Genomic DNA, 13,284 nt, shown 5'->3' with positions numbered 1-13,284 from the left:
CCACCAGCACCCTGGCTTCCAGGGCCTCCTGGCTGGGTGCTGGGGACACACAGCACCAGCGGGGCCGCTGAGGCTCACCACAAACCGCTTTGTAAACATTCAGGTAAGTGCAGGGGGGCCGGAGGGGGAGCGCCAGCTGTTGCCTTGGGATGCTGGGCTATTAGTTCCCAGGCCGGCGACTGAGCCAGCTCTGGCGGCTTTCTGTTCTCCGCGACTCAACCGCCACCAGCTGGATGGGAATCCCGTGTTTGCAGCACCAGGGGGGACATGTGGCTGGGTGGGGGGGGGGACCCTGATTGCCTGGTGGCCGGCTGAGGGACAGGGGTGTCTCTGCAGGCCCCTCACTGGCGAGAAGCTACCTGGGGAGCTGGGGACAACCACAGTATATGCTGCCTGCCTGCGTTTGGCCAACCTACCGGGTCTGAACTGTGGGGCGGGGGAGGGGCAACCCGTCTGTGCTCCCCAAGCCCCCGGCACCACCCCACCAGCTGGCCCAGCGGCGAGGCTTTCCTCTTGTGGCTCCCCGAGTCACCATCCCGCCTAATTTACAAATGCCTCTGGAGCGAGAGCCGGAATCCCAGGGGCCCGTCTGACACGAGCGGCCTGCACTGCCACAGTCACTGGTCATCCGGGGTCAAAGGAGAGGCCGCAAGTCACTGATCCGTCCTCGGACGCCAGAGATGCCCATTGTTAGGACGCTAGGTCAAACAACCGCGCCCTCTCACCCTTTCCGGCTGTGCCTCAATCACGGGAACGTGTGGGTCTCAAAGGGAAACCTGCCGTGCACGGCGAGCGAGACTCCAGCCACGGGCACAGCACAGGGACACCCGCCCCGGGGGGCTAGGTGAGCCCGGCCTCTCCAGCACACGGAAGGGGCTCTGCTACAGAGTTTAGGGTTCCCTCCAGAGTTAAAATTCAAAGCTGGAGCAGAGAGCTTACGTGGGGAAGGGCCACTGTCTCCGGTGACAGACAATTCCACCTGCATGGAAGATGCCAGCCAGTGTGTCCTCAACCCCCCCAGTGACGGGCTGAGAAGGGGCGTCCCAGGCCAGGGCAGGGGCAGGAGGGCGCCGCTAAGCTGCTGCTCTGGGGCGGAGAGCAGGCTCCGGGTGTCAACCCTAATCGGGGATTAGCGGGAACAGAGCCGGAGGAGGACGACATGGGAAACTCCCGCGGGGCTGGCCGGCCACCAGGGTCCGGACAACCACTCACGCCACACCAGCACCTCTCTACCCAGGCCGCCAGTCAGCGCGGGGACAGCGGTGGGCCTGGACAGGGCAGGGTACGACAACTCACTTACCCAGATCCTGTCTGCAAAACGTGCCATCTGAGATCAAATCAAGCAACGCTTCCAGGCATCAGGGCGGGCGGAGAAACACCAGGCACCCACAGCCAATCTGCACCTGACACCATGATGGCGACAAACCCGCGTCCTCGCAAAGCCATCAGAGCAGATCTGCCCGTTTTCAGCTTGACCCCGGTGCATTACTGCCACTTCCGGGCAGGCGCCGGGGAAACACTGATGTCTAAGACCCTGCAGGTGTGGCCAGCAGCAGGTAGAGAACAGAGAACACACAGGCCAAACCTCTGTCCCCGAACACAGAGCGCGGCCCGCTCCCACACAAAAAATGCGGGTGACCTGGGCAACACCTTCAGCTATTTCTTCGGTGTTCTCGGCTTTACCTGGCCGACCAAAGACCAATTCCAGACCAGAGCGTTCCTCCTTTCTTCCTCAACGCTCCAGGCACGTGGGTAATCTGGAAGCATCCCATCTAAGGCAACCCTATTTTTTTTTAGGCCAATCAAGAAACGTCAGGACATGAAGAGACACGACTGAAGCAGGGCCATCCCACATCTGCAGGACGCAAGGGTCATGCCTGTGCACCGGAAGCTGTCGGGAGTCCCACGGTTAGACGTGAGGGCCGCCGCAGATCACGCAACCCAGGCTTGCTCGAATTTGACAGAGACCCGGGAAGGGGCCCCCACCTGTTCACACCACCAGCCCAAAGTATGCGCGGCCACGGAACCCAGGCCCACGACGCCAGGTCACCCGCGGGGGTCAAAGACAGCGGCCTCTTGGGGAAACGAATCCGTGTTTGCGCACACGCGTGAGGTCACATGGCTTTAAGTCCCCCACAAGAGGTGGGGTGGTTCCAGAGTCTCTGGCTGGCTCAATCAGGAAAGCTCGTGACTCTCGATCTCAGGGTTGTGAGTTCAAGCCTGGGTGTGGAGATAACTTGAGAGAGAGAGCGAGAGAGGGGGAGAGGTGAGGGGGTGCCCCTGAGTAGGAGATGTCCAGCTCTGGGCAGCTGGGGCACAGATTCTAGGCATCAAGACAGACGGCAGTCAGCTGACCTTGAGCTGTTTTGGTTTTTTTTTTTTTCATCTAAAAGGTACAGTTTATTTTTTCAATAGCTCAGAACACGGTCTTTTGAGTTGATGAATTTATATTCATTTACACTCAAAGACTCTTCGTTTTTTAAATCTCTGGCTGGGCACGTCAAGGCCAGGGGGAAAGACCAGCCAGAGGGGCCCCTAGGGACTATTCTGGAGGGTGAGGCATCCAGACATGAAGCGTTCACTCTCCTTAAAGCGAATGGCCACAGGCTTCTCCCCTGAGCTGCACAGGCAGGTGAAGGAGGGTGACAGCCAAGGGTGATGAGCAAAGACTGGGGGGTACCTCCCCAAACACACCAGGCCTCGATCCCTCTGTGGAACGCCTAGAAAGAGTGGACGCCAGGGGCTTGTCATCAAGATGTCTCAAGCGTAAAAGTAAGTCACCACATCATCGGCCACGGAAGAAACACACCGCAGGAGAACGCAGGAGCAGTTACGTGATAAGTCCCTGAGCTTTGAGGGCGGAGGCAGCTGGCTCCCAATCCCAGCTCGGCCACCCACAGGCCGTGTGACCTTGGGCGGGTCGCCGAGCCTGTCTAGGCCTCAGTTTCCCCACCTGTACAATGTTGACAACGCCTCTGTGCTAGGTGTCGTGAGGATCCAAAGAGCAGATCGAGGTACCGAAAGCCCCCCGAACAATGTCCCGCAAGTGGCTGGCATTCAGCAAACGGCCACCACCTCCATGGGTCAAGGAACGCAGGCCTTTGGGAAATACATTCTTGGGGGAAAAATGCATTTCTATACAAGGGATCGTATTGGGGTCACGGTTACTCATCCATCAGGTGCAAAAGCAGTAAGTGTCCCGCTGGTACCGGAATCCACCTGGGACTCCAGAAGGGGCAGGGGAGCCAGGAGGGCAGTGGGCGCCTCCCACAAGTCCCTCCCCGGGCGCCCGGGGTCTGGCACACGTGATGTGTGGGGGGCAAGATCCAGCCGCTTTGTCTTGATCCCCCATCACGGGTCCTTCGCTCTCCGGTCTGTCTCCTAACTTTCCAGAGCGCTCTGCCGCGGGGGAGGCTCACTTGCATCAGGCCGGGGCTGTGGCGAGGCTCCAGGGCAGAGCGCTGCAGCGACCGCCCGCACCCGGCCACCAGCCCCGCGGCCACGAGCCGCCCTCGCAGACAACTCACCCCTTTCCGTTCGGCCTCATCATTCAGGGCGGTCACCCAGGCGGCCTGCCACTGGTTCCTCCAGCTGTTCAGCGTCAGGATCCAGGCGAGCAGCGCGTCCGACTCGGGGCGCCGGCCCTCGCCAGGCTCGGCAGCCCGCCGCGGGGGCCGGGGTCGCGCCCTGGCCAGCGCCCACTGCGCCAGGTACAGGCCCACCGTGCCCAGGGCCACGACGAAGAGCGACACCAAGAGCAGCCACTGGACCTCACCGAGCCACCAGCCCAGGCGGGACATGGTGATGGCGCATACCCGGCGCGCCTGGCCCCAACTTCCCAGGGCAGCCCCCCGGCCGGGGTGCAGGGCCCGCGGGCGGCGAGCCTAGGACATGAGCGCGCGGCCGGCGGGGCTCGCGGGGGGCGTGGAGGGGGGCGCGGCGGGGCCGGGGGTGCGCGGCTGGCGGCGCGGGCCCGGAGGCCGGGCGGCCGCGCGGGGCGAGCAGGAGGCGATGTGCGGCCGCGGCCCGGGACTGCGCCCCGGCCCCGCACACCTGGGAAATGGGGACGCGGCGCCCGGCGTTCCCGACCGGCGCGTCTGGGCAGGTCCCGGGCCGCGGCCGGCGAGCTTCCTCCTCCGCGCGCCGCCCCGGGCGTCCCGCCCGCGGCCCAGCAGTGGCCGGAGGAGGCTCGGGCCGGGGCGGGGCCTGCGGGGCCGGGACCGCCCCTGCGCCCGGGCCGTCCCGACCGCGTCCCCCCCAACCCCCCGCGTCCCGCCCCACCCTCGGCCCCTTAAAGGCCCCGCGGCCCGGCGCCCCGGTCGGGCCCCGCCCAGCCACGTGCGCGCGCCGCTCGGCCCTCCGGCGACCGTCGCGGGCCGTGGCGGGGGCGGGGGGGCGGGGACCGGCCTCCCCTCGCGCGGACGTGGCCCCGGCGTGGCGCCGCGACAGCTCGGCGCGCGGGGCTTTCCAGCAGGGTGGACCCCAGGGCCGCCGCGGGGCCGGCCGGCTTGGCTTCCGTGCGCGTGTGTGTGCGCGCCTGTGCGCGTGGAAGGGTGGTTTCTAGGATCACCATCTGCCCAGCGGCAAGACACTGTCTGGCTTTAAAGGACTCGGAAAGTCCCCGGAAATCCACGACTAATCCCTGAAGTCTGGAGGGCCTGGAGCCTGGCCTCACGGGCTGCGTGCTCCTGCCCCAGAAGGTCTCAGAAAAAAATGCCCCAACTTCGTGTGGGTGTGTCGTTGCGCGTTGTGCGCGTGTGTGTCGTGTGTGTGTGTGTGTGTGTGTGTGTGTGTGTGTGCGCGCGCGCGCGCGTGCGGCATGCCCCCTGCGCCCCTCACCTGGGAGACTCGGCCCCCATTCGTAGGAAATGCCGCAAAACACTAGCCCCAGATTCTCCAAGGCCGAAGGAAAGGCCTAAATCACAAAGTAGTGAATCGCAGGTATTTTCTGCAGCTGTTGGAGGCGGATTTGACCTTGAACTGGGTTGGCCAGACCCAAGGGCTCAGCCGTCGCTCACCTAGCCAGGGTCAGCCTGGTTGCTAACATCACTGGGGATTCTGGCTCTGGGGTTGCAGGGGAGGGGTCCTCCCTGATTCCCCCTCAGCCCCTCCCTGCCCCTGCGCTGGGAAAGTAAAGCCTTAGAAGGTGGCTCAGAGGGGAGTCTGCTAAGGAGACAGGCTAGTTTGGCAGATCTGGGATTGGGGCCTAGATCTGGTCCACAGGAGAGTGGCATTTTTGATATTTACTATGCAAGAGCCCTGGGAACAGTGGAGCAAAGAGGACCACGGATGATGTGCTAGATCTGTGCGGGACACCAGGTGTTAAAGACAGGAGTGAGGTGCCTGGCTGGAGGCAGGGGGGGTCAGCACAAGGGCATATGAACGAGTGTGTGTGTGCGTGCGCACGCGTGTGTGCATGCAAAGGCCCTGAGGCAGAGAGGGCAAAGGGGTGTGAGAGTTGGAGGCAGTCGGGAGGTGGGCGGAAGCTGGAACTGGAGCCCCCCAGTTATGGGTAGTGGATTGTGCCATGGAAAAGAAGCGGCAAGCTGTCTTAATTAAGCACAGAGCGGGGGAAAAAAATGGAATTTTACAAGGGTCACCTGCCAGCAGAAGGTGGAGGTCCGGTCGGAAGGAAGCCGGAGGGGGCAGACAGGCCAGCTAGAAGGTGACCCCGAGCATCCAAGAGAAGGGTTTAAACGAGGCCTAGTGCGGGGCCGGGAGGGAACAGGCCCTTACAGGAGATTATTGCTTGCTTGGAGGCTCCAGGCCAGGAGGGACGAGGGTGAGTTTGAAGTTGTGGGCAGGGAGCAGCAGAGGGATGAAGGAGTTTACACCCCAGGGGCCTTTCTTTGAGAAAGAGGAAGGGATTGGGAGGCAGCTGGTCCAGGAGCCCTTGTGGGAAACAGAACAGGAAGCTGGCAGGGAGTGCCCAGGTGAGCTGGGGGCAGGGGGCGGGGAGCGAGCCCTTACTTGGCAGGTCTGATATTAGAAAGAGGAAGCAGAATGATCCTGGGAGCTTTCCGCAAGCTACCTGGCCGTTAAACATTCCCCTGGGGGGAATGGGGGGGGGAAGAACGCTCCTTCTTTAAGAAATCTCTCCTTATTTGGAGGAAACACCGAATTACGTTCTGACCTGTAGCCAGATCCGTGCAATTGAATAATTCGGGTACTGCTGCCCCCTTACCAGCATATCAGGGATAACTAGGTACCTGGGGCTCCGCGTCTCCCTGTTCTGGCTGGCCAAGGCCTTGTCCCCGGTTACCAGACGGCCAGTCCGGTGTGACTGGTGGAACCAGTCTCTTTCCTCCACCCGCCGTGTTCCCAGGCGTACTCGCCCACTGGCTCACTTAGAGGCTTGAAACAAACTGTAAACCAACAACCAGCCCTCAGTTTGGAATTTGTCACCGGGCTGTAAGTTTTTACAAAGGGAATGTAAACAGGGAGATGCTGACTGACTTGGGTGCAGAAGAGAATTGAGGGAAAATGAGGGGTGCGCGATGGGACGGGCGACCGGGAAAATGCAGGTGGCCAAACCATGCGACAGGAACAGAAACATCTCGGAAACCTGGGAGCATGCCAGGCTCCTTCCGCCTCTGCTCCCAGCCACTGTCCCCCTGCGCCCGGGCCCGTTCATCCCCTGCGTGGAGGACCCGGCCATCACCACCCCGGCTGGCGATACCCCCCGCTCTCGGCACAGTCCCGTCTCCGCCACCCCGAGTCCCTTTAGCCCAAGGAGCCGGGACGCTGCTCTCTGCCCAGAAAGGTCTCTCCTCGCCACCAAACCTTCCAAGATGTGGTGGGCTCCAGCAAGTTCCCGGAGCTGGTGTTAACCCCGCCTGAAAGAGAGCCAGGCTGCTTTGAATGGAGCCTCTGTGAGCGGCCGGGGTGGGGGCGGGGGGCCTCAGGGCGGGGCTGGGGCCCTTGGGTCCCGGCCACCCTTCCCGAGCCAGGCTCTCCTACTGCCGCCCCGGGGAGACCGTCTTCACGTGAACCTACAGGGCCCACCAGAGACAGCAGCCTACCTGGAACTCTCTAGAAGGCATCACTGTGACCCTCGGACCAGGTGGTCCCACAGTGGCAGGGAGGCAACAGTAAAAGCTGGGTTTTCCAAGTCTACTGCAGAATGTTCTACTACTGCTTGTGAGACAGACCACAGGCTGTGGCAGAAAAGGCTCCATTGGTCCTTTTTTTTTTTTTTTCACGTAAAGAACATTTCCAAAATGTAGACACACGTGGCCTGCTGGGTGATCCCCATCCAGACCCTCATTTGGGGGGACTCTGTGCATCCCAGGAGGGAAGTATCTTGATGTCTTTTCCCGCCAAACCAGGAGGTTCCGCGATGATGTTACATTTTAAAAAATTAGTAAGTGTCATATGTGTTTCCTATCTATAAACAAAGTTACACATGTTAACATTTCAAGTTGTTCGTTGCCATTGAGCCACCTGTCCTTATGGATTTTTGAAAGTGCTTAACCCAAAAAATCAGGATGTATAGACTTATTCCCAAGTATACTTAATCCCAAGTAATTAGGCTAAGTTTGCAGAAGGGGAAAGGAGGAGGTCCTGGGAGTTGTAGTTTGTCTGTAACTTGGTAGAGAAGTTCCTTCTTCAGTTTGCACGGTTGTGATCACCTCTTGAATCATCGCATGTGCTCGGACGGCTGCGGCTGGGGCTGTGGACGACCCTGAACCGAGTTTAAACTTGGACAGACGACCCCGGATTACAAACGTGCAGTTTCCTCCAGGGGCGCTGCACGGAAGACATTCCCAGAATTCCCTCTCGGCAAAATGCCTTCGAGATTTGGCTCCAGGGGCCTGGGCAGTGGGGTCTGAGGGGACATCTGACCGTCTCCTTGGCTACGTTCACAGGGCCCCGCTCATTTCCACAATCCGGAGGCTTGGGGTGTCTCAGGCTGGTTTCCAGTCTTGCCGTGGTGGCTACGGGGCACCTGTGAACCCTGTCAAAGGTAGCCCACCACCAGGAGCCTCAGTGGGTTAAGGGTCTCTTGATTTTGACTCAGGTCATGATCTCACCGTCCGAGCCCTGCGTCGGGCTCTGTGCTGACAGCATGGAGCCTGCTTGGGATCCTCTCTCTCTCTCTCTCTCTCTCTCAAAATAAATATATAGACATTGAAGGTGGCCCACGACCAGAGTCAGGCTCTGTGCCAGACAAGCCTTCCCTCTCTGTTTGACCTTGACTTCTCCTTCCTCCCCATTCATAGGACTGGCTGACGAGCTTCATCCTGGCGCGTGACCCCTTCTCTGGGGGGAGGGCAACAGTCCTGGCAGGTGCACTAACTCCCGCAGCACAGCACGGAAGGGCTGGGAGCCGCCCCCCCCCCCCCCCCCCCCCGGCGGGAGTGACTGCCACAGAATCGGCCCCGGCCTCGCTGCACGACCCCGTGGTGGGGGTCCCTTCGATGCCCTGCGTGTGGCCGGGCGGCTGGTGGACAGATGCTGTAGCTGGCGCTCGGCTGGACGGGCTCACTTCGTTTTCAGGGCAACGCGCAGGGGATAGCATCATCCCGTTTTCAGAGTGAGGAAGCTGAGTTCAGAGAGGCTGAGTCACTTACCCAAGGCCACACAGTGAGAAAGGAGCAGAGCCAGAGTCTGACCCTAGGGAGTATCCGCCCCAGAGCCTGTGCTCTTTCCCTCAGCATGCTACGAAAAGAGGAAAACGTTAGAGGCTGGAAAGGAAGGGGTCCCGTTTCTCGAGTGCTTGGGTGCAGATCCGTCCAAAGAAGATGAATTGCCTTTTGTGCTCTGAAGTCCAGGGGGCACGGACTCTTTCAAAACCAGAGGGGAAGGAAGTTCATCGAGGGTTCATTCGAGGGACTCACAGGGAGCTTCTGCTCTGGCCCGGGCCCTTCCTGGGGAAGACAGATTCCTGTCGCAGAGCCTGCTGGAGGGGCTGGGTAACCAGATCACCGTCCCGCAGATGCCCACCAAGGAGGGTCCGAGGGGCTATCCCCCCACCGGCAGGGCCTTCCGGGCCCCCCACCTCCCACCCTGAGGGTGAGCTGTCAACAGGATGTGCCCTCAAATCCCAGCCTGGCGATGGACCCGTCGAAGAGCCTGAGTCATGCCGCCCTGCAGGGAGGCGGGGTGGGGAGGGCTCGGGGCCAGAGGCAAGGCTTGGCCGCCTACTGTGGGCCAGCCGGCCTGCCAAGAGCCTGCCCTGGGCCACCCTGATGAATGCGGTCCCTGCAATTCTGCGCCCACGCCGGGTGGATGCAGGAATGTGACCCAGATGGCAGGCTGCATCCCTGCCAGGTGGCCCAGTTAAGCCTCCTGCACGATTGCCCAACGGCAAGGTGACAGGGCAGCTGTGCGTGCACGCGAGGCCGGGACCTAACTGAGGCACGAGAGGTTCAACCTTGCATTTTTAAAAACTCTCTGGTACGCTGAAAACGTCCTTGTGAGGAGGCAGTCACCTGAACTGTGTGTTCTTCCTCACTCACCTCGTTGGAGAGTCAGAAACATCTGCCGTATAGACGTCGGGTTCCTAGGGGCTCCTCAGGTGGCAGTGGGAGCCTGGCAAGAGGACAGGCTGAAGAGAGAGAGGAAGGCACTGAGGACAGAGACCCACCCCCCGCCTCTTGTTGGGACTTTGCTGTGGCCTGGTCTGCATCAGAGGCCCCAACAGAGGGTGGCGGCCATGGGGGCCTCCTGCTGGGGTCAGCCCCCTGGACCACACCAACGAATGTGTGCTGCTCCTAGCTTCTCAGAACCTGCCCCATCCACCCCTGCAATCCCCCTGGTGTTGACCTTCCCAGTGCTGACACCGGCTTGATCCAGGGGATGGCTCAGCTAGAGAAGGGCATGCTCAGAGCCGGTCAGCCGGGCCCCACAGGCCGGAGGAAGGGCTCAGCCACCCGATGTGGGACTCCGGAAGTCTCCTCCTGCAAATGTAATTAATGTCTTAATTAATTACATTTAATTAATTAAATGGTGGGGGCATAAGGATAGAGTCAACTAAATATCTGGAGAGGTGGGGTGGCTCAGTCGGTTAAGCATCCGACTTTGGCTCGGATCATGACCTCACGGTTCGTGGGTTCGAGCCCCGCGTCGGGCTCTGTGCTGACAGCTCGGAGCCTGGAGCCTGCTTCCGATTCTGTGCCTCTGTCTCTCTCTGCCCCTCCCCCACTCGTGCTCTGTCTCTCTCTCTGTCTCTCAAAAATAAATAAATGTTAAAAAAATTTTAAAAAAATATCTGGAGGGGTATTTCACCTCTTTGAGAGTTAAAGGACACCACCATCAAAGCACTTTTTTTTTGTTTTTTAAAAGTACTTTTAAATGTTTATTAGTTTTTGAGAGAGAGAGAGTGTGTGTGTATGCACAAGCAGGTAAGGGGCAGAGAGAGACAGAGGGGGAGACACAGAATCAGAAGCAGGCTCCAGGCTCCGAGCTGTCAGCACAGAGCCCGACGTGGGGCTCGAACCCATGACCAGTGAGATCATGACTTGAGCCAAAGTCGGACGCTTAACCGACTGAGCCACTCACGTGCCTCTAAAGGGCCTTTCAAACATCCCAGGAGCACCTGTTCACCTACAAAGTCATTCACGTGCTCATCACAAACGACGACTGGCCCAAATAACCCAATAGGACAAAGCGAGCAATTTTGCTGGTCTGGAAAATCCTTCAGCGTGGGCACAACCAATCCAGCGATTACAGGGGGCAAGCGTGAATGCCTTCCGTGTGCGTGCACTTTACAGTAATTCCTGTAATAAGCAACCCACCGGGGACAAGGTGGCCCGAGGGTGCCGGAGACAGACCTGGAATCCGCGCGTTCCCTGCCATGATCCTACGCCGTGCAGCACGTGGGCAGGGGCCTGCAGAGTCAGAGAGCAAGTCTTCACCTGGATTTGTCGCCATGTCTCATTTTTCAGTGATTCTGATGGAGTCATCATCACCCCCACCCAGTGCGAGGTGTAATTGTACCCGTGCACCCCTGGGGTCACCACACCCATTCTCTCGGCGCCTGGTTTCCCGGGGTGGGGGGTACCAGCTCCGTCTCGGGGACCCCATCCTTGTCGCTGAGCTGGGAGGGGGAGGAGCCAGCAGGGCAGGGGGATGCCACCTGCGGGCCCCAGAGTCCCTTCCGGCTCTGCCTCCCCGTCCGGTCCAATCTGACCTTCCCTAGGTTGAGGGGGCCACAGACATGAAGCCAGGAACTCCGTGGAGGGAAGCAGCCCAGCCTGAGTCCTCGGGGCTCTTCCCCAGGTGACAGAAAGAAGGTGGCTGCTGGGTCCCGGGGTGGGGGGCGGTGACAGCAAAAGGTCCCCCTTTAGCCCTCCCCTTTCTGTGTGTTCAAGCACCCAAGGATCCTTCCTGGACACGTTCCTGATTATCCACACGGGTATCGTCTGAACTGCATGCTTCTGTGTCCGCGAAGATGGGGGACGAACCCTGCCCCCATACCCGTCTGGCCCACATGCCGTGGGGGTCACGCCAGGAGCCTTGCTAACGCACACTCGATCTTCGAGCTTCGCCGGAGAACAGCAGCAGGTGCAAGGCCTCCCCGAGGGAACAGGAGTTAGCGCAGGATGGTTTCCAGGGGCTCACGTCCCATTGTTCCCAGGCAGGACAGAGCAGTGCAGGCTGGCTGGTCTTTGTCACCGAGGAGCGGGACGTTCGAAGCCAGGGGCCAGCAGATGAAACACCAAGCGGCTGGAAATGAGACCCCCACATTGAACAGACCCCTTCGAAAGGCACTAGAGAAGGGAATGTTCCAGGGGTAAAGGGGGGTGTCAAGGAAGCTGGTCCTCACTGACGCCGGCTGCACGACCTCAGAAAGTCCAGGCCAATATTTGTATGAAGGGGGTAGCAGGCTGGGAACACCCAGGGCTCCCGCAGAAGTCCCCCTGCAGGGCGACAGCATTCACTGTTACCCCGGAGGCCCCTTGGCCACACTGCTTCGTGGGACACAGATGCCAGGCTGCCCAATCTCCAGGGGAAGCCGGCAGATGAAGCCACCTAGGGTCTTGTCAAAAACCACAGCCTCCGAGTAGTGTCACTTTGGCCGGGTGACTTTACACACCTGACCTGACTGTGGGTCGAGCCTCCCGCAGAAATGTAGTCTCAGCCTGGGAGTCAGGAATTCTCCGGTGGGCACAGATGGGGTGACCGGTCTCCTGGACCTTCTCCATTGCCCCCACCCCAGGAAGAGGAGGGCATCTGCGGGATCAACCCCCACCCACCCAGGGAAGGTGACCCGGCCTGAAACAACCCTTCCTTTCTTTTGCTAATAACTTCCTTGTCCCACCCTCCTTCCCACAAAAACCTTCCATTTTGTTGGAACGCGAGCCCCCTGTACTCGCTGGATAGGGCGCTGCCCCATTCGTGAGTGGCTTAATAAAGCCCGTCAGATCTTCAAATTACTCGCTTGAATTTTTTTTTTATTAAAAAAAAATTTTTTTAACGTTTATTTATTTTTGGGACAGAGAGAGACAGAGCATGAACGGGGGAGGGGCAGAGAGAGAGGGAGACACAGAATCGGGAGCAGGCTCCAGGCTCTGAGCCATCAGCCCAGAGCCCGACGCGGGGCTCGAACTCACGGACCGCGAGATTGTGACCTGGCTGAAGTCGGATGCTTAACCGACTGAGCCACCCAGGCGCCCCTCGCTTGAATTTTTTTAACGGTCTTAGCCAATACAACTGAGTTCAGACAAATCAATAAGTAAAAATAAAGGGAATTAAAGGGAATTAAAAACGTGCAATTTTTGGATTTAGCCCGCAACGTGCCATGACACGGTCCAATTGGACAGGACTGCCCCTGGTAGGGGCCCGGAGTCCCGAAAGTTCCGGAACTCCCCGAGAGCCCCTGGTTATTACGGACACCGCTAGGGCTAACACATGTGTGGTGCATACTGTTCACAGTCCCTCCTGAGCTGGGAGCAGCCTTCGTAAAGAAGAAAAAAGGCCACCCTGCAGCTCAGCGTCCTTCTTGACGATTCTCTAAGGCCTCAGTCCCATCAGAGGGGCCTTTGGAAATCATCTAGCATTTAGTCCAAGCAGTTGTAGAGGGCCGGTTGGCATTACTTGCTGCAGTAATAAAACCGTGCATATCCATTAAAAAACATCATGGCTCCTCTGTGATGAGGTCTTTTTGGGGTGACAGTGGGGTTCGTGGGGTCCGGAGCCAACGGCCGAGAAAGAATTCTTGAAGTTGTCTTTGGCGCAAAAAGGTCGTCTTATTGAAGCCCTGGGACAGGACCCAAGGCAGGAAGAGCTGCCCCGGGAGCAGGAGCGGAGACTGGTTTTATACCATGGGGTTGGGGGAGG

At 59.6% G+C, this 13,284-nt stretch overlaps 1 protein-coding gene across 1 annotated transcript in view; it reads right to left on the bottom strand.

Moving 5' to 3' along the window:
* The window catches only part of C2CD2 (C2 calcium dependent domain containing 2), a 51,522-nt gene extending 47,417 nt beyond the window's left edge, over window positions 1-4,105 (bottom strand). Inside the window, exon 1 of the mRNA XM_047847019.1 lies at window positions 3,528-4,105. Within this exon, the coding sequence (XP_047702975.1) occupies window positions 3,528-3,800 (273 nt within the window). The 5' untranslated portion in view covers window positions 3,801-4,105. The remainder of the gene's footprint in view (window positions 1-3,527) is intronic.
* Between the last annotated feature and the right edge of the window lie 9,179 nt (window positions 4,106-13,284).

This window comes from Prionailurus viverrinus, unplaced genomic scaffold (genome assembly GCF_022837055.1).
Source record: "Prionailurus viverrinus isolate Anna unplaced genomic scaffold, UM_Priviv_1.0 scaffold_42, whole genome shotgun sequence".
Classification (NCBI taxonomy): Eukaryota; Metazoa; Chordata; class Mammalia; order Carnivora; family Felidae; genus Prionailurus; species Prionailurus viverrinus.
The sequence above is the reverse complement of the archived record's forward strand: the minus strand, read 5'-3'. Positions and strand labels throughout refer to the sequence as shown.